The sequence below is a fragment of the Manis pentadactyla genome, chromosome 4 (assembly GCF_030020395.1).
Source record: "Manis pentadactyla isolate mManPen7 chromosome 4, mManPen7.hap1, whole genome shotgun sequence".
Lineage (NCBI taxonomy): Eukaryota > Metazoa > Chordata > Mammalia > Pholidota > Manidae > Manis > Manis pentadactyla.
The window spans coordinates 148,117,020-148,142,932 of record NC_080022.1 but is presented as its reverse complement, the minus strand read 5'-3'; the positions used below and the strand labels follow the sequence as shown (position 1 = coordinate 148,142,932).

Sequence of the window (25,913 nt, the reverse complement as noted above, 5' to 3'; positions counted from 1 at the left end):
CTCTGCTCTCCTGCAGCCTTGCAGCCCTGCCACCATGTTGTGCCCAGAACACTGGGCAGAGCTCTTTTTATAGAGTCAAATTGCCCACAGGTGTGCAGTGGGCTAGTCAACCAGGGCCAGGTGAGAATCCTGGCCACAGGAACTCTCATTTTATCCACAGTGGGATTGGGGTGCAATGAACTGACTTCATAATCATCACAGAGTAACAATCAGGGACCAGCCTCCTCCTTGGTCTGGGGCTGCTGCTGCTCAGGGCCCCTGTCAGGAGTGGGGTAGAGCCAAGGAACAGGACACATCACCCCTGGGCCACTCCCAGATTGAATGCTCTGTGGTTACAGCAGCCCTGCCCTTCTCTGAAGGTCTCACAATGCTTACACCTGTTCCCTTCAGAGCTGCCCCTGGAAGGATAAAGACGGTGAGAGAAAGGTACCTGCACATGGAGGGAGGTGCCTGGGGCCCTGAGAGTGGGAGACTTGTCTATAGAATGCTGAGGGTCTATATCCAGAAATTCCACTAAGCGAGCCCATTATGTCCAGTCATGTAGGCACAGGGAAAGCCCAGATGGTCCGTGGGTTCCCAGTACCCAGGTTTTACTGCTAGAATTCTAAATGTGACACATCAGCACCCCAAGTGTCTTCAGGTATGGAGTGCTGCGGAGGGTCACAGAAATGGGTCAGACATTGTTTCTGCTCTCAAGGAAACCACTTTGCAGGAGGAAGACATTCACACAACTTGCAGGATGGGAAGAGAGGCTGTTAAAACAGCACTGGCTTTGCCCACTCTAAGTCCAGCTCTGCACTTACAGGCTGTGTGACATTCCGCAAGTGACTTCCTCTCACTGAGCCTCAGTTTTCTCGTCTGTGAAACAAGAATAAAAAAAGTACCTATCTCATTAGATTGTGAGGAGATAACTCTATAAGGTTGTTTAACTTCTTCCAGAGGATGAGGCAAAGCAAAAGACATTTTAAAATACAAATCATATTTTTTTGTGTTCTATGTACTCAGGCTTTCATTAATATTTTTTTTCTTGGTAAAACAGAGGCAGAAGCCTACCTGTGTTCTGCTGCTGCTTAGCACCCATCATACAATCTAGTCATCTGACTTGATTCCAGTTCACTTCCTTCCCCTCACTAACACGTAGGGCTTTGAGCATAGGGATGGCCCGTCTTGAACTTTCTGACCCAGTGTTGCTCCCAGGACAGGCTGTGCGTGTTCGGGGAAGAGGGTGGAGGTGCATGCGGGCGCGGGGCGGCGTGGGGCGTGAGGCCGAGCGAGCCCGCGGAGCGCGGGGTTCTGCCGACAGGGTCCGGAGGCAGCGCTTCGGGACTGGCTCCTGCCCACCCACACCTCTGTCCCAAGCGCCGGGTCTCAGAAGGCCGCGGTTGCGCCGTACGCGGCCAGCGGGTGGCGCTGCAGGCCAGGCCCTGGAACCTGGAAGCCGGAAGCGGCGGCGCGGCCCGAGGGGGCGGGCCCGGGGCGCAGGACACCCGGCGGGACCCGCCCCCAAGCGCCGCCGCCTCTCCCGCTGCCTCCAGGAAGGAGGGGGCCCCGCGGATGCCCACAGGCGAGCAGCTCTGATGCTGGCGCGGCCCTGGACCCCCAGGGGATATGGGCGTGCTCAGGGCTGGACTGTGCCCGGGCCTTACCCCGGACACGGTCCAGCTTCTGAAGACCCGCGGACTCAGAACAGGTGACCGCTTGTGCGCACCACCCAGCTGGGCACGCGGCCGAGGCCGGCCCCTCTGCCCTGGCACGCCTGCGAGAGGGGCCATTCCCCTCCCTCCTGTGCCCCACACCATTCTGGAGAGGCTCGGGGAGGTGGGAGTGGGGCCGCCCAGGCCCCAGGAACCCCTAATGTGCGCCAGGCACCACCCAGGCCCTGAGGCTGTTATGTCACGAAGGCCTCCTGAAACTGCCATTTTTCAGAAAAGAAAAGCTGTCTCCCCGTTTACAGATGAGAAAAGGCCAAGTATGGGAAGCCCCGGGCCTCCCTTCCTGCCAATCAACCATGTGTTTTATTTTCAGTGGTGGACCTGGTTTCTGCAGACCTGGAGGAGGTAGCCCAGAAATGTGGTTTGTCTTATAAGGTAAGCTGACAATCTCCATGCTCCAAACCTGGGTGTCTCCGAAGACCCATCCCTGAGCAAAGGGTTCCCAGGACGATTGGAGGGGACGGTGGGACCCTGGGATGCCGCCTCCCTTAACCCGTCGTTGCCGAGGGCTCTGGGCTGTTTGTGCTGAAGTACCCTGGGCCCCATCCTGATTTGCCTCTGCCCTGTCCCCAGGCTCTGGTTGCCCTGAGGCGGGTGCTGCTGGCCCAGTTCTCGGCTTTTCCCTTCAATGGCGCTGATCTCTATGAGGAACTGAAGACCTCCACTGCCATCTTGTCCACAGGCGTTGGAAGGTTTGTTTGTGTGCTTGGGGCAGAAGGTGAGAGGCAGCAGGACGTGGCTGCCTCCGTCTGGGTTTTCGATGCTTGACTCTAGAAAGGCTGGGTTTTTCGGGCAGTGGTGAGGGCGGCATGGGTGGACGGTCAGGACTAAGGACTTTGCTTCCTTTATAACAGTTTCTCTACCCAGCACTCCTAGCATGTTGGGAGTGTAATTGTTTGGTGTGGCGGGGGTTGGGGCGGAGTGGGGGTAGGGGAGTGGCTGCAACCTATCTGCTAAAAGCCAGGAGCCCCTCCCTGCTCCCCATGCCATGATAATCCAGAATGTCTCCAGACATTTCCAAATGGCCCCCAGGGGGCAAAATGGCCCCTGGTTGAGAACCACTATCTTGTAAACATCAGCATATCAGAGCAACTCTTCTCTGGCTCTGCCTCCCATTTCATTTAAAGATAGGGCAAGAGAGACCAGGGCAGGTCTAACATTTACTGAGTGCCTACTATGTGCCAGTCATTGATTATAGGTTATAAAATCTCTTCAGTGACCGGGTGAGTTAGTGATTATGAACCTGACTTGAGTTGAGCCTAGGAGGAGTGGGGCAGAGGGGGGACTCAAGCCCCCGGTACTTGACCCGGAACTTGGTTCATTCCACCCCCGTCCCCCCTCCGCCCCCCACACTCCACCACAGGAGGGACAAGAGAGCTAGCTTCCTTAAAGAAGGAGTTTTGTTCTGCTCTGTTTGGAGGGAAGGAGTTGGAAGATAACAGTCAGCTTCTGGCTGAGGGAGTCTGACCTCTTTCCTGCCCTGTTCAGAATCTGATGACAAACTCGGCCACCACAAAGGTCTTTGGACTGTTTGGCCCTCGCTGTTTCCATAACGTGTTTTCTTGGCGAAGTTCATATGGCCTGGTCCTTGTTCCCCCTGGCTGGGGGGCCAGGTGTGTTATCATCAAACACCGACTGCTCACTCACTGGGTGCTCAGTGCGAGGTTTGTCCTGAATGCCTACCGGGTGCCAGACAGAAGCAGATGACATGTGAAGGAGGGGGGCAAGGCCCCTGCATGTAAGCAGTGTGGGGTCTAGTGGGCAGAGATGAGCAGGTGCACCCAAGAGAGGTGTAAGCATGGGTGGAGGCAGCGTAAGGAGGGAGTGATTAACAGGAAGCAGACTTGGCCTTTGGGCTCAGGGACCGTGTAAAACCTACAGAGGCAGAGGAAGCATTTAGGGAGCAGTGAAGTGGTGAACCAGCAGGATTGCAGCGGCAGTGGGTCACTGCACGGGAGACCAGAGTGGTTCAGGAAAGCTCCCAGAGGCCGTGGGCATTGAGGCACAGATGGGCTTACCAAGAACCAGGCACCGGGCGTGAAATTCATGGGACATTATTTCGTTTGTTCTTCACAACCACCAGTGAATGCATGATTAAAATCACCTTCTGTAGATGAGGAAACTGAGGCTCAGTCTAAGTGAGCCTAGCTAGTGAGTGGCAGACCAGGTGCTTGAGGTCAAGCCTGTCACACTCCTAAGTCTAAGATCCTAACTAGCTCGTCTGCCCTTTTGCCTCCCTCCAGGTGGGAGGCTGCATTGTGAAAGCAGAGGCGTAGGCAGTGGGGTAGAAGTGTGCAGGGTGGATGGGGCCAGGGAAGCTTGCGAGAGGAAGGCCATGCAGGGGTCTGATCTAGGGCAGGTGACAGTGGGAGACGTGCTGAAGAAGAGACGTGGCAAGCCTTCCACCAGATGGGACAGAGGCATGAAGGATCAAAGATGACTTGCTAGGTTTCAAGCCTTATTCAGAGTGCTCTGTGGACAATTAATGGATGTAACTTTAAAAAGGCAACGGAGTTCTGGAGTCAAAAATTTGGGACATGCTTCATTAACCCAAATACAACAAAATTTCTTTGTTGCAGTTCTTCTCAGAGCTTGTAGTGCTAAGGTGCTTGAGTGAATCCTTACAAGGACAAGAGCATGTAGTGTACCGCAAAAGCTGTAATGACTGGGGGAGAGTGGTGGTTTCTTGGAGGCCAGAGTTGTAGCTTCTTCCTCTCTAAAAGTTCCTTCAGTATTCCTTTGTTCTTATACTCCACATATGAATGAAATCATCTGATATTTGTCTTTCTCCGCTTGGCTTATTTCACTGAGCATGTTGTTGCAACTGGTAGGATTTGTTTTCTTCTTATGGCTGAGTAATATTCCATTGTGTATATGTACCACATCTTCTTTATCCATTCATCTATTGATGGACACTTAGGTTGCTTCCATTTCTTGGCTATTGTAAATAGTGCTGCAATAAACATAGGGGTGCATCTGTCTTTTTCAAACTGGGCTGCTGCATTCTTAGGGTAAATTCCTAGAAGTGGAATTCCTGGGTCAAATGGTATTTCTATTTTGAGCATTTTTTTAGAATTTTGGTATCATTCATCTACAATTACAGAAAGAACATTATGTTTACTAGGTTCCTCCCTTCACCAAGTCCCCCCCACATACCCCTTCACAGTCACTGTCCATCTGCGTAGTAAAATGCTGTAAAATCATTACTTGTCTTCTCTGTGTTGCGCAGCCCTCCCCGTGCCCCCCACGCACTATACATGTAATCGTAATGCCCTCTTTCTTTTTCCCCGCCCTTATCCCTCCCTTCCCACCCATCCTCCCCAGTCCCTTTCCCTTTGGTAACTATTAGTCCATTCTTGGGTTCTGTGATTCTGCTGCTGTTTTGTTCCTTCAGTTTTCCTTTGTTCTTATACTCCACATATGAGTGAAATCATTTGGTACTTGTCCTTCTCCACCTGGCTTATTTCACTGAGCATAATACCCTCTAGCTCCATCCATTTTGTTGCGAATGGTAGGATATGTTTTTTTCTTATGGCTGCGTAATATTCCATTGTGTATATGTACCACCTCTTCTTTATCCATTCATCTACTGATGGACATTTAGGTTCCTTCCATATCTTGGCTATTGTAAACAGTGCAGCGATAAACATAGGGGTGCATCTGTCTTTTTCAAACTGGAGTGCTGCATTCTTAGGGTAAATTCCTAGAAGCGGAATTCCTGGGTCAAATGGTATTTCTATTTTGAGCATTCTGAGGAACCTCCATACTGCTTTCCACAATGGTTGAACTAATTTACATTCCCGCCAGCAGTGTAGGAGGGTTCCCCTTTCTCCACAACCTCGCCAACATTTGTTGTTGTTTGTCTTTTGGATGATGACGATCCTTACTGGTGTGAGGTGATATCTCATTGTGGTTTTAATTTCCATTTCTCTGATAACTAGCAATGTGGAGCATCTTTTCACGTGCCTGTTGGCCATCTGAATTTCTTCTTTGGAGAACTGTCTGCTCAGCTCCTCTGCCCATTCTTTAATTGGATTATTTGCTTTTTATTTGTTGAGGTGCATGAGCTCTTTATATATTTTGGATGTCAACCCTTTATCAGATCTGTCATTTACGAATATATTCTCCCATACTGTAGGATACCTTTTTGTTCTATTGATGGTGTCCTTTGCTGTACAGAAGCTTTTCAGCTTGATATAGTCTCACTTGTTCATTTTTGCTTTTGTTTCCCTTGCCTGGGGAGATATGTTCATGAAGAAGTCACTCATGTTTATGTCCAAGAGATTTTTGCCTATGTTTTTTTCTAAGACTTTTATGGTTTCATGACTTACATTCAGGTCTTTGATCCATTTCGAATTTACTTTTGTGTATGGGGTTAGACAGTGAACTAATTTCATTCTCTTACATGTAGCTGTCCAGTTTTGCCAGCACCATCTGTTGAAGAGACTGTCATTTCCCCATTGTATCTCCATGGCTCCTTTATCGTATATTAATTGACCATATATATTTGGGTTAATGTCTGGAGTCTCTATTCTGTTCCACTGGTCTGTGGCTCTGTTCTTGTGCCATTACCAAATTGTCTTGATTACTATGGCTTTGTAGTAGAGCTTGAAGTTGGGGAGTGAGATCCCCCCCACTTTATTCTTCCTTCTCAGGATTGCTTTGACTATTCTGGGTCTTTGGTGTTTCCATATGAATTTTTGAACTATTTGTTCCAGTTCGTTGAAGAATGTTGTTGGTAATTTGATAGGGATTGCATCAAATCTGTATGTTGCTTTGGGCAGGATGGCCATTTTGACTATATTAATTCTTCCTAGCCAAGAGCATGGGATGAGTTTCCATTTGTTAATGTCCTCTTTAATTTCTCTTAAGAGTGTCTTGTAGTTTTCAGGGTATAGGTCTTTTACTTCTTTGGTTAGGTTTATTCCTTGGTATTTTATTCTTTTTGATGCTATTGTGAATGAAATTGTTTTCCTGGTTTCTCTTTCTATTAGTTCATTGTTAGTGTATAGGAAAGCCACAGATTTCTCTGTGTTAATTTTGTATCCTGCAACTTTGCTGAATTTCGATATGAGTTCTAGTAGTTTTGCAGTGGAGTCTTTAGGGTTTTTTATGTACAATATCATATCATCTGCAAATAATGACAGTTTAACTTCTTCTTTACCAATCTGGATTCCTTGTATCTCTTTGTTTTGTCTAATTGCCGTGGCTAGGACCTCCAGTACTATGTTGAATAACAGTGGGGAGAGTGGGCATCCCTGTCTTGTTCCCTATCTCAGAGGAAAAGCTTTCAGCTTCTCGCTGTTCAGTATGATGTTGGCTGTGGGTTTATCATATATGGCCTTTATTATGTTGAGGTACTTGCCCTCTATACCCATTTTGTTGAGAGTTTTTATCATGAATGGATGTTGAATTTTGTTGAATGCTTTTTCAGCATCTATGGAGATGATCATGTGGTTTTTGTCCTTTTTGTTTATGTGGTGGATGAAGTTGATGGATTTTCAAATGTTGTACCATCCTTGCATCCCTGGGATGAATTCCACTTGGTCGTGGTGTATGATCAGTTTGATATATTTTTGAATTCGGTTTGCTAATATTTTGTTGAGTATTTTTGCATCTACATTCATCAGAGATATTGATCTGTAATTTTCTTTTTTGGTGGGGTCTTTGCCTGGTTTTGGTATTAGGGTGATATTGGCTTCATAGAATGAGTTTGTGAGTATTCACTCCTCTTATATTTTTTGGAAAACTTTAAGGAGAATGGATATTATGTCTTCTCTGTATGTCTGATAAAATTCCGAGGTAAATCCATCTGGCCCAGGGGTTTTGTTCTTTGGTAGTTTTTTGATTACTGCTTCACTTTCTTTGCTCGTAATAGGTTTGTTTAAATTTTGTGTTTCTTCCTTGGTCAGTCTCGGAAGGTTGTATTTTTCTAAGAAGCTGTCCATTTCTTCTACATTTTCCAGCTTGTTAGCATATAGGTTTTCATAGTAGTCTCTAATAATTCTTTGTATTTCTGTGGAGTCTGTCGTGATTTTTCCTTTCTCATTCTGATTCTGTTGATGTGTGTTGATTCTCTTTTTCTCTTAATAAGTGTGGCTAGAGGCTTATCTATTTTGTTTATTTTCTCAAAGAACCAGTTCTTGGTTTAATTGATTTTTTTCTATTGTTTTATTCTTCTCAATTTTGTTTATTTCTTCTCTAATCTTTATTATGTCCCTCTTCCTGCTGACTTTAGGCCTCATTTGTTCTTCTTTTTCCAATTTCGATAATTGTGACGTTAGACTATTCATTTGGGATTGTTCTTCCTTCTTTAAGTATGCCCAGATTGCTATATACTTTCCTCTTAAGACTGCTTCAGCTGCGTCCCACAGAAGTTGGGGCTTTGTGTTGTTGTTGTCATTTGTTTCCATTTATTCCTTGATCTCTATTTTAATTTGTTTGTTGATCCATTGATTATTTAGGAGCGTGTTGTTAAGCCTCCATGTGTTTGTGAGCCTTTTTGTTTTCTTTGTACAATTTATTTCTAGTTTTATACCTTTGTGGTCTGAAAAGTTGGTTGGTAGGATTTCAGTCTTTTGGAGTTTACTGAGGCTCTTTTTGTGGCCTAGTATGTGGTCTATTCTGGAGAATGTTCCATGTGCACTTTAGAAGAATGTGTGTATCCTGTTGCTTTTAGATGTAGAGTTCTATAGATGTCTGTTAGGTCCATCTGTTCTAGTGTGTTGTTCAGTGCCTCTGTGTCCTTACTTATTTTCTGTTCGGTGGGTCTATCCTTTGGAGTGAGTGGCGTGTTGAAGTCTCGTAAAATGAATGCATTGCATTCTGTTTACTCCTTTAGTTCTGTTAGTATTTGTTTCACATAAGTTGGTGCTCCTGCATTGGGGGCATATATATTTATAATGGTTATATCCTTTTGTTGGACTGAGCCCTTTTTCATTATGTAATGTCCTTCTGTAACTCTTGTTACTTTCTTTGTTTTGAAGTCTATTTTGTCTGATACTAGTACTGCAACACCTGCTTTTTTCTCCCTGTTGTTTGCATGAAATATCTTTTTCCATTCCTTGACTTTTAGTCTGTGCATGTCTTTGGGTTTGAGGTGAATCTCTTGTAAGCAGCATATAGATGGGTCTTGCTTTTTTATCCATTCTATTACTCTTTGTCTTTTGATTGGTGCATTCAGTCCATTTACATTTAGGGTGACTATTGAAAGATATGTACTTACTGCCATTGCAGGCTTTAGATTCATGGTTACCGAAGGTTCAAGGTTAGCTTCTTTAGTATCTTACTGTCTAACTTAACTCGCTTATTGAGCTGTTATAGACACTGTCTGGTGATTCCTTATTTCTCTCCCTTCTTATTCTTCCTCCTCTGTTCTTTATATGTTGGTTGTTTTATTCTGTGCTCTTTTGTGTTTCCTTTAACTACTTTTGTGGGTAGTTGATTTTATCTTTTGCCTTTAGTTAGTATTTGGTTGGTCTGCTTTCTTTGCTGTGATTTTATTTTCTCTGGTGACATCTATTTAGTCTTAGGAGTGCTCCCACCTAGAGCAGTCCCTCTAAAGTACCCTGTAGAGGTGGTTTGTGGGAGGCAAATTCCCTCTGCTTTTGCTTGTCTGGGAATTGTTTAATCGCTCCTTCATATTTAAATGATAATCGTGCTGGATACAGTATTCTTGGTTCAAGGCCCTTCTCTTTCATTGCATTAAATATATCATGCCATTCTCTTCTGGCCTGTAAGGTTTCGGTTGAGAAGTCTGATGATAGGCTGATGGGTTTTCCTTTGTAGGTGACCTTTTTCCTCTCTCTAGCTGCCTTTAATACTCTGTCTTTGTCCTTGATCTTTGCCATTTTAATTATTATGTGTCTTGGTGTTGTCCTCCTTGGGTCCTTTCTGTTGGGAGTTCTGTGTACGTCCATGGTCTGATTGATTATTTCCTCCCCCTGTTTGGGGAAGTTTTCAGCAATTATTTCTTTAAAGACACTTTCTATCCCTTTTTCTCTCTCTTCTTCTTCTGGTACCCCTATAACATGGATATTGTTCCCTTTGGATTGGTCACACAGTTCTCTTAATATTGTTTCATTCCTTGAGATCCTTTTATCTCTCTCTGCGTCAGCTTCTATGCGTTCTTGTTCTCTGGTTTCTATTCCATCAGTGGCCTCCTGCATCTTATCCATTCTGATTATAAATCCTTCCAGAGATTGTTTCATTTCTGTAATCTCCCTCCAGACATCATCCCTTAGCTCTTGCATATTTCTCTGCAGCTCTGTCAGCATGGTTATGACCTTTATTTTGAATTCTTTTTCAGGAAGATTGGTTAGGTCTATCTCCTTCTCAGGGGTTGACTCTGTGATTTTGGTCTGTATCAAATTCTTCTGCCTTTTCATGGTGATGGAGGTAGATGTGCGGAGCTGGCATGTGTGTCATCTGGGAGAACGTCCTTTCTTGCTGGTTTGTGGCCCTCCTCTCCTGGGAGAACAGCGACCTCCAGCTGCTTGTGCTGGGCAGCTACGCGCAGATGGGGCCTCTGATTCTTTCCTGTCCGCTGTGGAGTTAAGCTCCACGGTTGCTGTGGTCATAGCTGGCCTCAGTGTTCTGTGCCAATATGGCGGAGCCACATCGGAGGAAAACAGGCGGGAGGCTATTTATCACCGTGAGGGGCCTCCGAGCTGCGCTGCCGCCCAGGGTGTTAGGGCGCCTGGATTTCAGGATTCCCAGCCGCTGGGCTAAGTGTCCTGGGACGCTTCTGTCCAGCTATGATGTCCCTGTCCCTTTAAGACTTTCAAAAAGCACTGGCTTTTCTTTGTCCCAGGGACGCCAGCTGCGGGGACCCACTCACAGGTCTTACTGTCCTGTTTCCCTAGTATCCAGCACCCCACGCACTGTGTGTCTGTGCTCTGGTGCGGATGACTGGGGCTGGGTGATTAGCAGTCCTGGGCTCCCTCTCCCTCCCTGCTCCGACTCCTGTCCTCCTGCCGGGAGCTGGGGTGAGGGGCGCTCGGGTCGTGCCGGGCCGTGGCTTGTATCTTACCCCCTTCACAAGGCGCTGGGTTCTCGCAGGTGTGGATGTGGTCTGGCTGTTGTCCTGTGTCTTCTGGTCTCTCTTTTAGGAATAGTTGTATTTGTTGTATTTTCAAAAATATGTATGGTTTTGAGAGGAGATTTCCACTGCTCTACTCACGCCGCCATCTTGGGTCCCACTCTGGATGCTTTTTAAACAGACACTTATTCTACAGAGACAGGGTGAACTCAGTTACACCAAAGCCACAGGGCTGGAGGTAAGCAGAGCATTTTGACTGGATGGAACCTGTGGGTCCATTTATGTGTATAGAAAGTCATGGGGTCACTGGAGTCAAAATTAATGGGGTGCTTACTGAGGTGCTGCTTGGCCTATACAGAGGGCTTGTGGGAGGTCTTCACGAACCACTGCAGAGGACTGGAGCCTGTGAAGGTGAGTGCAGTGTTAGAAAAGGGATGTGTGGGGTCAGGATGCAGAGCCATTGGCACAGGCTGTGGTGTAGGAGAAGCTTCAGCCTCAGGACGGACAGTTCACACAGGGTGGGTAGGGACCTTTTCCATGGTTCAAGGGCAGAATTAGGAATCTGGAATTCCTGGATTAGGAATTGGCCACATCTTGAGTTTATTCCAAGGTTTCCACAGCTAGAGTGTTGACAATATAGGGACTAAATAGCACCATTCCAGCACTCATTTCTTGGTTCCTACTCCCTTCCCTCCAGTTCCTTGGCTTCACTCTCTTCCTTCCTCTTCTGCCACCAGCCTGGACAAACTGCTTGATGCTGGTCTCTACACTGGAGAGGTGACAGAAATCGTGGGAGGCCCAGGAAGTGGCAAAACCCAGGTACACGTGTGGCCAGCAGCCAGGACTGGGAGACGCGGGCGCATAGCCCTGGATCTCTGGGGGAGCTGCTGCCGGGGTGCCTGTGATTCAGGCTCAGAGGACGGACTATGGGTGGTGAGGAGTGAGGCTTGAATTTGGCCCACGGATGCTGTTGGCATCTGGACAGGATTTGGAGGGGGGCTCCTGTCCTGGCCCTCTCTGAGGCTCAGGTTCACCCAGTGCCCCATTTCTACTCAGGTATGTCTTTGTGTGGCTGCAAATGTGGCCTATGGCCTGCAGCAGAACGTCCTATACATTAATTCCAGTGGAGGACTGACAGCCTCCCGCATCCTGCAGCTACTTCAAGCCAAGACTCCGGATGAGGAGGAGCAGGTAGGAGCCAGGAGGGTTGGGTTCCTTTGCAGTTCTGACACAAAAATACAAACCATTATCCCTTAGGTTGCAAGAATTTGGGCCATTTGGATGAATAGTCATTTCTGGCTTTGAAACTTGCTGTTCTATTAATACTTCCAGTATTTTTCCTGTCAGGATATCATCCCTCAGCTTGGATACTACCCACACTGATCCTTCCAGGAAACACAACTCCTTGCATACCTGAATTCAGGGATGGCAAACGGCCAGCGTCTGTGTTTCTATCCCATTTCTTACCTGTGGCAGGTATCACTTACAGCCCAATCACTCTTTCCCGCTGAGCTCTGACTTGACTTTGTAGCTCAGTACCCAGGCGGCCAATCCCAGGGTGGGATTCCTGAGTACTTCATTTATTCCTTAGTGTCTCATGGTTTACCCTGCTCTCCCTGAAAGGGAGGGCCAAGCCTATTTCCGTTTTAGCTTCTCTTTTCTGCCATCCTCTCTTAGACAAGCTGTTGAGTGGCCAAGAGTCAGTGAATGAAAACTGGCCCATTAGATCAAGCCCATTGGCTACCCTGAACCTGAGTCCTTGTGTCTAGGTGCCTCTTCCTGCCCTTCATATTGCTCAAACCCCTGCTCCCTTACCCAGAGCCTCTCCTTCTCTTTCCTATCCTCTTGAATAGGCAGGAGCTCTCCGGAGGATCCAGGTGGTGCATGTGTTTGACATCTTCCAGATGTTGGGTGTGCTGCAGGACCTCCGAGGCTCTGTGGCCCAGCAGGTAAGCCTGCTGTTTCTGCCCCTCACTGCTTCACCTAGCTTGCCAGGTGCTCTCTGTATGTGGGCAAATGTCCTACTACACACTCTGGAAATGCAGATGTGCAAGCTGGTTACTCCAGCTGTGCTTGTCACTCCCAGGGTGGGATTCCTGAGTACTTCATTCATTCCTTAGTGTCTCATGGTTTACACGCCCATCTTCTCCACTAAACAGTAAGCCCCTTGTGTGCAAGGATCATGTCATGTTCATCTCTACACTCCCCCACTGGATCAGTTAGGTTTACTTTCAGCTTCAAGTAATAGAATATGTTTGACAGACACTTGAACCTTGAGAACATTTAATTGTCTCACATGAGTCTGGATGTTCACAAGTCTGCAATATCAGGTTGGGGCGTCTGATTCTCTTGCTCTTCCCCCTCATGATTGCAAAGTGGCTGCTGTAGCTCTAGGCATCATGTCTTCACACATCCACATCCGTATTCAGGGCAGTGAAAGATAGCTGCCTATTTTCTGTATCTCTTCCCTTTTATCAGGGAAGAAAAAATATTTCTCCAGAACCCACTAGTAGATTTCCCACTTCCCTTTATTTCTAGTTGGCCCAAACTGCATTATGTGTGTATCTGAGACTAGGAGTTGGGCCCACCTTCCCTAATGTCTGGAGATTTCTGCCCAGTACCTGGCCACACTGAGTTCTGTTAACAAGGAAGAGGAGTTTGGAATGGCACTGGGTGGGTCCCCTGCTGTACGTGCTAGGTGCTTTGACAAGATTTGATGCACTGAATTATAGACTAATAGATTTAGAAGACAGAACAGTTTAATTCATCTTAAAATTTTTCTCTCATTTCAAAGTGTAACATATTCCCATGGGTGTACCCAGGATTGTGTATAAAATAAATCACTTTTTACAAACTTCTGAATATAAAATAGTTGAATAAGTACTTGCCATAGGAATCATAGCTGGCTATGACCCACCTGTGTGTTGAGATATGAAGCCAAATAATCCTGATCTAATCCAACCCTCTCATTTCTAGAGATGAAGAGAGTGAGGATCAGAGAAGTCAGAGTTGCTCAAAGTCACCATATATTTAGGATAAGAACTAAGCTTATAACCCAAATCTCTCAAAGCTCAAGTCAAAAGACTATATTTTTTTACTGTAGGACTATTAGATGGTATATATTCTGTTCTCCATAACATGTTATTACAAACTTAGTGACTTAATATATATTTATTTCCTCACAGTTTTCGTGGGCTGAGAGTCTGGGGACAGCTTAGCTGGGTTTTCCGCTTAGAGTCTCATTAGGCTATAATCAGGGTGGCAGTTGGGCTGTGTTCTTATCTGGAGGCTCAGCTGGGGAAGAATTTCCTTACAGGTTCACTAAGGTTGGCAGAATTCATTTCCCAGCAGCTTCAGTCTCTTGCTGGCAGTTGGCCAGAGGCCACCTTCAACTCCTAGCAGTTGCCCACTCTTCCCTGCCATGTGGCCTTTTCCACAGGCAGTTCACACCACGGCCACTTGCTTTTCAGGATAGCACAAGAGTGAAACCAAAGTGCAACACACAGTCTTATATAACATAATGTAATCTTGGGGTGACTTCCTTGCCATATAACATAACCTACTCAAAAGAGTGACATTCCAACACCTCTCATGTTTTATTAGAAGCAAGTCAGAGGACTCACTCATGGACAAGGGGAAAGGATTATACAAGGGCTTGAATACCAAGAGGTGGGGACCCTGGGGGCTACCTTAGGGTCTGTCTGCCACAGATGACCTGACAGCTCCATAGCAGTAAATGGCTTGCTGTCATATTTTAGTCAGATTTCACCCTGCTCTCCCCGAGAGGAAGGTCCAATCCTATTTCCGTTTTAGCTTCTCTTTTCTGCCATCCTCTCTTAGACAAGCTGTTGAGTGGCCAAGAGTCAGTAACTGGAAGATGAAGGAAGACATGCAAAAGACAGACTAGGTAATGCTGAATATCCAAAATTTGGCCGACCTGAAGTGAAAAAAAAAGTTACAGAAACAGAATCAACAGTTTGGGTATAAGGAGTGAGGGAAAAGAGAAGGGAAACATCAATGGCAGTTTAGGTCCAAGAAACCAGAAGGATGCTAATGCTTGTGTAGAGACCAAAAAAAGTTATGGTTTTAACAGATGGCTGTCTATGTAGTCTACATTTGGAATCATTTTAGATACGGAAGATGAGGCCCTAGGGGTGTGATCTAGGAGACAGTGAAGTATAGAGAAGGCTAGACACTTCAGCAAAAGACGCTAGGAATTTGGGAAGGAAGCACAAGAGGGGAAAAGGGGCCTGACAAGATGGTTGAGGGCTGGCCATATGAGAAAGACAGCCATTTTCTTAGAAGTAAGAAAATTCCTGACCACAGGGCTACTGCATTTAGAATAGGGATTTCTCAAATTTAGTTATTTTAGGGTATCTGTGATATCCTGTGATTTAACCCTCTCTACCCACCCAAATCCTCGGTAAATTTTTTTCTGCATACAAATGGGGGTGGGGAAAAAAGACATTGCTGAAATTCGGGAATGGCTGCACAGCTGTATTTGGAGGAGAGGAGGTTGTTTCTTACCAGTTGCTGATAGAGGAACCAGCTTCTGTAATTGGTGCCCCCTAGAGGCCAATTGGTTCATGGCACCTGTTTCCCCTCAATCCCAAGGTGAGCAGTTCTTCAGGAACCGTGAAGGTGGTGGTTGTGGACTCGGTCACTGCGGTGATCTCCCCACTTCTGGGAGGTCAGCAAAGGGAAGGTGAGTGGTGTGGCAAAGCCCAGGGTTGGGGACCTGGTCTTGCCTCCCAGCTGTGGAGTCCCGTCTGCAGCCAGTCCAGGCCCTGCTGCCCTGCTGCCCTCTGCCTCTCCTCCTCCAGGCTTGGCCTTGATGATGCAGCTGGCCCGAGAGCTGAAGACCCTGGCCCGAGACCTTGGTGTGGCAGTGTTGGTGAGGAAGTGGGCTTGGCCACCCCTGCTTGTCTTATCTCTGGCCCCTGGTCTTGATCAAGGGGGCACATGAACTCGATTTCTAGTTACAGCTCTTTATTTCTTTTAAATGGCAGCAGTTTTGAACCCCTAAGGGGGCCCTCTACACAAGGGCCATAGCCCAACTTCCCTGGGTCATCTGAAGTACTGGAGGGGACCAGAACTAGACAGCCAAGAGATCAGGGACAGTCTTGTTTTTCTGTTTACTTTCTTAAGTGAGATTTATCGAGATATAATTCCCATAGAGTAATTTTCTCCTTATTTGAAGTCTGACTAGTGAATACCATCATATCTTGTCTTGTTAACTTACTGCAATCAAAATACAGTATATTTCTATCACCCAGAAAGGTTCCCCAGGCCCAAATAACCAGACCTGGTTTCTGCCCCAATAGTTTTGCCTTTCCCAGAGCTGCTTAGGAATGGATCTTTTTGCTTTTAAAGTAACTTTTTCTGCTTGTGGAGTAATTCTATAAATTTATGTCTTCTCAGCAAGGGTAAAACAGTTAAATATAAAAGTCAAATTTGTAATCTCCATATCCACAGAAACCATATTTTTTTATATATGTCCATAGAATCTTTTTTCTCTGCATTAATACATTTAACCAACTTTTTAACTAAACTGTAACCTTGTTTAAAAGAAAAACAACTTACTATCTCATTGCCTTTCCCAGGTTTTTCAGAAGGTTCTTTAAGAATGTCATTTTTAGCAGTTAATATTATTATTATTATTTTGATTTTGATTTTGATATCGTTAATGTATGATTACTTGAACAACATTATGCTTACTAGACTCCCTCTATTATCAAGTCCCCCCTACATACCCCATTATGTGGGTCACTGTCCAGCATAGTAAGATGCTATAGAATCATCATTTGTCTTCTCTGTAGCAGTTAATATTATTTTAATACCTATGTATTAATACCTATGTTACAGGATTGGCAAATGTTTTCTGTAAAGGGCCAGGTAGTAAATATTTGAGGCTTTCCAGCCCGATGGTTGGTCTACATTGCAACTATTCTGCCTGTATAGCATAAGAACAAGTGTAGGCAATAAAGGAATAGGCATGGCTATGTTCCAATAAAACTTGATTTTCCAAAATAACTTTTGGACCAACTATGAACCAATGGATGTAGTTTGCTGGCCCCTGGTGTACTGTAGCTATCTATTTCCTGATTTGGGGTCTGTAAGTCATAACTGATTTTCCTCTATTTTAAATAAACTAGTGAACATCCTTATACCTAAATCTCTTTGCACATCTCACATTATTTCCTTAAACTCCTAAAAGTATAATTCCTGCATCAAGTATATATTATTTTTAAATGTGTAGAGACGCTATTGCCAAATTTCCTGGAAAGTTATACCAATATGTGTGCCCACCGCAGGGTGAAAGGATCTGTTTTCCTCTTCTTTTGCTCTTGTACTGGATGACCTCAATTCTCTCCTGATTTCAGGAGGTAGTGATCACATGCCATGTGCCAGGCTCTAGCTTGGGCAGTGGAGACTCGATGAACATGCCACAGCGTGGGCCTGCGGAGTCTTGAGGGGCGAACCTCATAACAGGATGTCGTGGGCTCAGATTGCTTACCCGTGACTAGCCTGAGCTGAGTAGAGCTGACTGACCAGTTTGGAAGAAACCCCGCCTTTCCAAAACTCCCCCTACCCGCATATACACACAGATGTGCTCCCTGACACAAAGGGCTGGGTGGACATGGCCCCAGGGTGCCGTCTGCTGGGCTGGGGGTATGGTAGGCTCAAGCCCGCTGCTGACTTCCCTTCAGGAAAGTGCAGACAGCATTGCATATTCCTGTTCCCAGACATTTGCCCTGTCACCTTCTTTTGGAGCTGCACCACCTAATGAGGCATTGCCTTGTAGTGGAAAGACCTGGGCACAAGTCAGGAGCCCAGGGTTCTAGTTCCAGACCTGCCTTTGATAAGTTATGGAGCCTGGGGCAAGTTGTTTTCTGCACTAGGCCACAATTTTCACATCTGTAAAATGAAGCAGTAGGAACAGATGTCCTCTATGCTAGCATTGTACCTCTGTCTTTGATTCTTTCTGCTGTAGGTGACCAACCACATGACCCGAGACAGGGATAGTGGGAAGCTCAAACCTGCCCTTGGACGCTCCTGGAGCTTTGTGCCCAGCACCCGGATTCTCTTGGATATCGCTGAAGGAGAAGGAGCTTCAGGCAGTGAGCGCACAGCATGTCTGACCAAATCTCCCCGTCTGGTGAGCTGGCCCCAGGGGAAAGCCAGAAATCTGGGCCCTTGGCAGGTATTTCTGTGTCCATAGTTGTCTTATAGAGGAATTGCTGGATGCTGAGACCCTGCAACCAACTTGGGTTGCTTAACCTGAAAACTTACCCTTCCCTCCTGTCTTCTTTCAGCCAACAGGGTTCCAGGAGATAGTGGACATTGGGACCTGGGGAACTCTACCACAGGGCCCATTACCAGGAGGTCAGACATGGCTGTGCTGTTGGTTGGGGAACGAGAGGCACCAAGGCCCCCCAACTCCCAAGTGCAGTGATGCCCACTGCTCATGCCACCCAGCACAGGGACTGCAGTAGAAGCTCTTGGGCTGGGCAAAAGAGACATGTGTTTCCTCTGCCCCTCTCTGGAAACGTAGAGCTACAGGTGAGAGAATGTACAGCGGAAGGACCCAGAAATTCGTGCCAGTACAAAGTTGTCTTCCCTTGTTTCTACCACATTTGTTTCCACTGGGGCCATATTCACCCTGACTTGTCATCTCTGAAGAGGCAAGGCTACTGACTGGACAGATGACCTGTGTGTCACCCTCATACCTGTGCTCCGTCCTAACACAGACTGAGTCCTGAAGCCTCTAGCGCTGCTGCCCTCCCCTTTTTTGAGTTACTGGGTGGAAGTAACCTCATAAGTGCAGAACTCTTTATCTATGTCCTGCTTTTAAAAATATAACAAGAAAGTCTGTGAGCCCAGAGTCACCCAGTTTCCCCCCATAAGGTTTATTTTTCAGTTTTCCCCAGTGAGGCCCCAAAGACTGGTTATTCCTTTTTTCCTCTTACTGACTTGGTTTCACACACCTGCATGCATTAGCATGGCTAGGTGAGACTGGGAGCTCGCTGCAATCCCAGGGATGTAATTTAACAGGGAGGGAGGATGTGACCCCAGTGAATCCAGCTGCCTGTTTATTATGCACAGTGCCCTTTGGGGCCTCTCCACAGTATAGAGTAGCCAGAAGTGCAGAACCATGGCCTTGCTCATAAACAGAGGAGAATTTGCACAGTGAATAGAGCCAGCTGGGGAAATTGATGCTGCCATAAATAATACACGGCAAATCTCATCCTTTATGCAGAAATTCATTGCTGGTGGCTTTGAGATGCAATATAATTACCCTTCTTTTCCTGCCAGCTGTACCACAGCCTAGTGCCCTAGTGTATGAAATAACCCCCGTCTGGTATGGGCACTGTTGCTCCGTCTGAGCTGTATCCCTGGCTGGGAGGAGAGGAGGGCACCAGGGAAGGAATAACAAAAAGCAAAATAGAGAAATGATCAGAATTATTTACTGACCATATTTTTTAAAGGAAAGTTTCCTTTCTTGGTTACAGAGCTGGTTGTGTAATTAATTAGTTGTGTGTTGGCTGCAGGAAAGGGAGTTCAGAGTTACAGGGGGAAGTTGTGACATTCAGAGACGATGAACACAGCAGGGGTAGAAGCATTGAAATGAGTGGCAGACTGGCTTGAGGGTGTCTGAGTTAGGATGGCATTGGTAAGCCTAAGACTGGGGAAGCCTTGGCACTGTTCACAGAAGACCCCAGGAGAAACATCTTCAGAATCTCTACCATGAGTGGTTGGCGCATTTCTACAACCATAGTAAGAAATAGTATGTTAAGCTAGGAATGGTAAATCCCTGCCACTTGTACCATTTGGGCATTCTGGGCCCATGCAGACAGCATTGGTTCATCAAGCAGTCTTTTTTGCAGAGCTTGGAGTGTTTTGCAGTTTTTCTCCATACAATTGTCCAGGTAGCTACCACCACTCAGTTGGAGTTGGCATTTAAGGTGGGCAGATCTGCCATGCTTCCTCTATGTGGTGAGTCAGGTACTTGTTCCCTGGCTGAGGACCCTAGAATAATGCATTTTGAGAGGCCTGTAAAGATCATATGTCCCACCCTGTCATTTAATGGAAAAGGAAACTGAAGTCCAAAGAGAAGTGACAGCCCCAGTGGCAGAACAGGGGCTGGATCTCAGGACTCCTGATTCCTTGGCCAGGGCTCCTATCTCCACATTGCTGTTAGCTTTCAGCCCACATGGTTCTCTTCCCACTGGGGGACTCACTCCAGCTGAAGGTGCCACAGCCCTCACCCAGGTGGCCTCTCTGGCCATGGGACGGCGCCTACCTCACTACCACTGCACACTGTGTTCTGGGCTCACCACTGTGCAGTCCCCCTCCAGGCCTCCAGCCAGGCTGACTGCTGTCCAGCCGCCTTTGCTCCCTTTGCTTAGGTGTCTGCCTCGGCCCTCCCCCTACTGTGTTTGGTGCATGCCCAGCCTGAGAGCCTCTCTTCTTTGCGCCTCACCTATGGTCCAGACACACATCAACCCCTGCAGTACCACTCCTACTTTCTGTTCACTTGTTCATTTGTCTGCCCCTGAGCCTAAGATCAACTTCAAGGACTCCCATGTCAATTTTTCTTTGGCTCTTTGCACAGCATGAGAGCAAATACCTGAATGGGTGTGCTTTAATGCATTTTAAATTTGACAAAGGAGAAATGCAAGAATGTGTTTCTCTTGATCTACATAGTCATTGAGTTCCCACAGTGTTTTTTTATATATCTTTCTACCAAGGAGTGTTATATGTCCTTGATTTGGTATTAGAATTAATATTGAGTCCCTACTATATGCTAGCATTTGGTAACTTTAAGTCGGGTATATCAACTCCCAAAGATTCTCTCTGGCAAAAGGTCCATGTGTCATTGAGGGGGCTCCCTGCTATATGTAACAAAATCTAGCTTAAAGATGCTTACAACAATAAGGACATTATCTCTAGTCACATGAAGTCCAAGGTTGGCTCATTCAGTGGCTCATTGTCAAGGGGTGTAGGGCCTTTCCGTCTTTTTGCTGGTTTTGTCTTCAAACTTAATCGTTCTCATCAAATGGAGGTAACCATTCTGAATATCAATGCAAACATGACAGTATCCACAAGCAGGAACATGATCACCTAGTTGTGTCCTTTTATGAACCAGTAGAACTCAGGACTTCTTCCAACCAAAGCATACTTACTTCATATCTCATTGGCTCAGGATTGCTTCATGCATCCATGTCTTAAATCATGGCAAAGGAAATAGGCAACTGTGAATGGCTCAGACCAACCAGCAAATAGCCCTGGGGATGGGCTTTCTTTAAGCACACCCTGTAGCCATTGCAAGGAAATGGTAGTGCTCCTAGAAAGGAGGGTGTGTGTGTGGAGACGTTAGATGTTGGGTGGGCCACCACTAGTGTCTGCCATAGTCCAGAAGGCAAGTTTAATGAGGCCTGCATGTGCTGAGGCCCTTAGATCTTAGGATGGCCCTGTGTCCTGGGGTATCGTTCCATTTTACAGACTGTATAGGAGCCCAGCAAGGTTAGGGGCATAGAGCTAGTAAGTGGCAGCACCAAAATCCAAACTCAAACTGGTCTGATTCTAAACTCTCCTCCTTTCCATCCTCATGCTGCCTTTGGCTATGAGTATGTAAATACTTCAATAAAATGCTTTTTCGTATTTTGCCCTGAAAGCAGGGCAAATGTGTAGCTAAGGCTACACATCCCAACCTCTTCGCAGCTTAGTTCATAAAAAACTGGATCAAAGATCTACGTTATCAGCTCTTTCTGATTTCTTCTAGGGAAGTTAAGAGAGAATGACAAACACTTGCAGAAGGGAGGTTATGTTGATATTAAAGTGAATTGAAGGTTTAGGGGGAAATAAAGCTGAATAAAAAACAATGGTGTTTACGTGCCCCTGAGATGTGAGCCAGAAGAGAGAAGGGATTTAGGTGCATATCCCACTAGGTTTTTGCTGTGTTCTGGCATGGAGTTGTACTGGGTAGAGTTAAAACTGTCCAACTCAGTGTGTTAAGGATGGGCATTGGAGAATAAATTCTGTAAAATATAAAGCATTCCTATCTGAGAGAGGCTGCATATTACCACAGAATGGAATAGTTAACGACAAACACAGCATGCTAACCCCAATTTTGCTATGGAGGTGACTCTCTGAGGGAGTTATTGCCTAAGAAATCAGTGGTAGGGTAATTCCTAAAGAGAAGGGCCAGTCTGAGTTGTGCTCCTTCCTGGACACAGTACTGGCTACATAGCTGATGAATGCATGGTATATCATTCATCAAAGATTACACTCAAAGGTTTTTCCTCATTTTTTCTTGTCTTACTGCACTAGACTAACTTCAGGTACTAAGTTGAAATAGAAGCAATAATAGCCATTGTCCTTGTCTTGTTCCTGACTTGAGTGAGCTGTTCCCAATATTTTATCATTAAGTAAGATGCTATAGGTTCCCTGTAGTTGCCTTTTATCAAGGTAAAGATCCCATGTGTTTCCTGTCTTGCCTGGAGAGAGAGGCCAGGTACTGGCTATTACATGTGCCAAGCGTGGAGTTTTCTCTCCCAGCAATGGAAGGTCCATGTGTCCCAGAGCTGTAGAGCTGCACTTCAGCTGCTGCACACATTCAACTCTGAGTAGCCTTTGAATCTTCCCTGCCTCTCTCTAGTTTCTGCATGTGATACCTCTGTTTAAGCCTGTGTTTTGCCAGAAGACAATGGGCCTGTGCTGAAAAGGATAAAGTCAAGAGGCAAGATTTTTTACATCTCAACTAACCTGGTCTTAGCTCTGACATTTGCTTGTTGTACATCAATGGATGAACCACTTAGCTTCTTTAACCCTTAGTTTTGTCCACTGTGAAATGGGGGAAATAATACCTGCTGCATAGAATTCCTTTAGGGTCATATAGGTTATGCAAAGCACCAAATACTTTTCCAGTCTTCTAAAAGGCTCTTAACATATCATTGTGAAGCTTATGCTCCTTGGGAGATACTTGTAACAGCTTCTTTCTGTCCTGGCAAGGGCAGCTTCATGGTAGAGTGACCAGCACAGTTGCAGAGTCCTGTGCTTTAGTTTAATGCTGTACTGTTGCCATCCTGAAATTCCTAGTACTTCATGAAGAAGGGTCCCACATTTTGCACTGTGCCCTGCAAACTATGTAGCCAATCCTATCTCCAGAAGAGTAGGTTTCTCATACTGGCCCTTCTCTTTAGGAAATACTCTCCCACTGATTTCTTAGGGGATAACTCCCTCAGAGAGTAACCTCCATAGCAAAATTGGTGTTAGTATGCTGTGTCTGTTTGTCATTAACTATTCCATTCTGGGGTAACATATGCAGCCTCTCTCAGAAAGGAATACTTTATATATATATTTTTTTCTTTTGGTATCATTAATCTACAATTACATGAGGAACATTATGTTTACTAGACTCCCCACCATCACCAAGTTCCCCCCACATACCCCATTACAGTCACTGTCCATCAGCATAGTAAGATGCTATAGAATCACTACTTGTCTTCTCTGTGTTTCACAGCCCTCCCCATGCCCCCCCACATTATACATGCTAATCATAATGCCCCCTTTCTCCCCACCCCCCCTTATCCTTCCCTTCCCACCCATCCTCCCCAGTCCCTTTCCCTTTAGTAACTGTTAGTCCATTCATGGGTTCTGTGAGTCTGCTGCTATTTGGCTCCTTCAGTTTTTACTTTGTTCTTATACTCCACAGATGAGTAAAATCATTTGATACTTGTCTTTCTCCGCCTGGCTTATTTCACTGAACATAATACCCTCTAGCTCCATCCATGTTGTTGCAAATGGTAGGATTTTTTTACTTCTTAATGGCTGAATAATATTCCATTGTGTATATGTTCCACATCTTAATCCATTCATCTACTGATGGTTGGTTCCATTTCTTGGCTATTGTGAATAGTGCTGCAATAAACATAGGGGTGCATACATCTTCTTGAATCTGGGATCTTGTTTTCTTTGGTTAAATTCCTAGGAGTGGAATTCCTGGGTCAAATGGTATTTCTAGTTTGAGCTTTTTGAGGAACCCGCATACTGCTTTCAGCAATGGTTGAACCAAATTACCTTCCCACCAGCAGTGTAGGAGGGTTCCCCTTTCTCCACAACCTCGCCAACATTTGTTGTTTGTCTTTTGGATGGTGGCAATCCTTACTGGTGTGAGGTGATAGCTCATTGTGGTTTTAATTTGCATTTCTCTGATGACTAGTGATGTGGAGCATCTTTTCATGTGTCTGTTGGCCATCTGAATTTCTTTGGAGAACTGTCTGTTCAGCTCCTCTGACCATTTTTTGATTGGATTATTTGATTTTGTTTGTTGAGGTGTGTGAGCTCTTTATATATTTTGGGTGTCCACTCTTTATCGGATCTGTCATTTATGAATATATTCTCCCATACTGTAGGATGCCTTTTTGTTCTCTTGGTGGTGTCCTTTGCTGTACAGAAGCTTTTCAGTTTGATGTAGTCCCACTTGTTCATTTTTGCTTTTGTTTCCCTTGCCCTGGGAGATATGTTCATGAAGACGTCACTCATGTTTATGTCCAAGAGATTTTTGCCTATGTTTTTTTCTAAGAGTTTTATGGTTTCATGGCTTACATTCAGGTCTTTGATCCATTTCTAATTTACTTTTGTGTATGGGGTTAGACAATGATCCAGTTTCATTCTCTTACATGTAGCTGTCCAGTTTTGCCAACACCAGCTGTTGAAGAGGCTGTCATTTCCCCATTGTATGTCCATGGCTCCTTTATCATATATTAATTGACCATATATGTTTGGGTTAATATCTGGACTCTATTCTGTTCCACTGCTCTGTGGCTCTGTTCTTGTGCCAGTACCATATTGTCTTGATTACTGTGGCTTTGTAGTAGAGCTTGAAGTTGGGGAGTGAGATCCCCCCTGCTTTATTCTTCCTTCTCCGGATTACTTTGGCTATTCGTGGTCTTTTGTGGTTCCATATGAATTTTAAAACTATTTGTTCTGGTTCGTTGAAGAATGCTATTGGTATTTGATAGGGATTGCATTGAATCTGTAGATTGCTTTAGGCAGGATGGCCATTTGGACAATATTAATTCTTCCCAGCCAAGAGCATGGGATGAGTTTCCATTTGTTAGTGTCCTCTTTAATTTCTCTTAAGAGTGTCTTGTAGTTTTAAGAGTATAGGTCTTTCACTTCCTTGATTAGGTTTAAGGAATACTTTATATTTTACAGAATTTATTAGGTCCAGAAAAGAGGGAGCTGGTGAAGTGGAATGATGGTTTGGGATTTTGGACTCAGGAAAAGATTTAGATTCAAAATGCTGCAGGGTCCTTTCTGGCCAAATTGAACAAGATGATGTCTCTTTCTTATTGGTAAAATCTATGCTGCCAGGGAATTAACTTTACTTATTGGTAAAATGTAATTCTTGGGGGGATTGAATAGATAATTTATGTAAAGTGCCTTTCACAGAGAGTCTGGCACACAGTAGGTGCTCAATCACCATTAATTCTCCCGGCTCTTGCCAGAAGTAACAAAAATCAGGGCACTAGGACTTACAAACCATGTTGCTACTAATAAAAGAAATAATATGATTTATTTTTCACTACTGTTTGGGAAAAGGCATATGCTTCATAAATATATATTGGAAAGTACTTAGCAAATGAGTTGAAATAATAAAAATATGTCAAAGTAAACAGCTCTTATAAATATGTTACTTGGTAGACAAATTAGTGTTTTTTACTACTAAATACTATTGCTTGCCGAAAAGGATTTCAGATTACTTGCACAATGGGTACATTACTGAGTACCTCTGTGGAAGGGCATGGTAAAGATTAAAAATAGTGATGGTGACAATGTTAAGGTGGAGAAAGGAGGAGTATGGGTAAATGCAGCTTTGAGACTTCCTTGCTTAAGTGATAAGCACATTAATTAGAGGCATTTCAATGATTTAGCTGTAATATGGACCTGAGGGCCCAGAAAGAAATGATGCCCACAGGATGTCATGAATCCAGACTACAATTACTGGGTTCAGTCACTGGATTAAGTGCACTCCCATTTGGAACTGACCCCTCAGCTTGTAGACTAAGCTTACAAAAAGACATCTGTGGGAAGGCAGTATAACACAGCGAAGACAAGTAGTGATTCTGTAGCATCTTATTACACTGATGGAC

At 45.3% G+C, this 25,913-nt stretch overlaps 2 protein-coding genes across 3 annotated transcripts in view; both read left to right on the top strand.

The window, feature by feature from the left end:
* Positions 1 to 1,496: 1,496 nt before the first annotated feature.
* Positions 1,497 to 25,436, top strand: RAD51D (RAD51 paralog D). 2 transcript variants are annotated; one of them, XM_057501171.1, is made up of 10 exons: positions 1,497 to 1,690; positions 2,026 to 2,087; positions 2,286 to 2,404; positions 11,490 to 11,571; positions 11,809 to 11,943; positions 12,606 to 12,701; positions 15,367 to 15,457; positions 15,576 to 15,646; positions 17,747 to 17,911; positions 18,069 to 25,436. In XM_057501171.1, exons 1-10 carry the CDS (start codon positions 1,609 to 1,611, stop codon positions 18,246 to 18,248), a joined length of 1,083 nt encoding a protein of 360 aa, XP_057357154.1. In that variant the 5' UTR covers positions 1,497 to 1,608; the 3' UTR covers positions 18,249 to 25,436. The 2 variants fall into 2 exon arrangements, with proteins under 2 accessions (XP_057357154.1, XP_057357153.1); XM_057501170.1 differs by having other exon boundaries at positions 17,747 to 17,956.
* RFFL (ring finger and FYVE like domain containing E3 ubiquitin protein ligase) overlaps positions 18,181 to 25,913 on the top strand; it is an 85,585-nt gene continuing 77,852 nt past the window's right edge. Inside the window, exon 1 of the mRNA XM_036927876.2 lies at positions 18,181 to 18,315. The gene's annotated coding sequence lies outside the window, so the exon portion shown is untranslated. The remainder of the gene's footprint in view (positions 18,316 to 25,913) is intronic.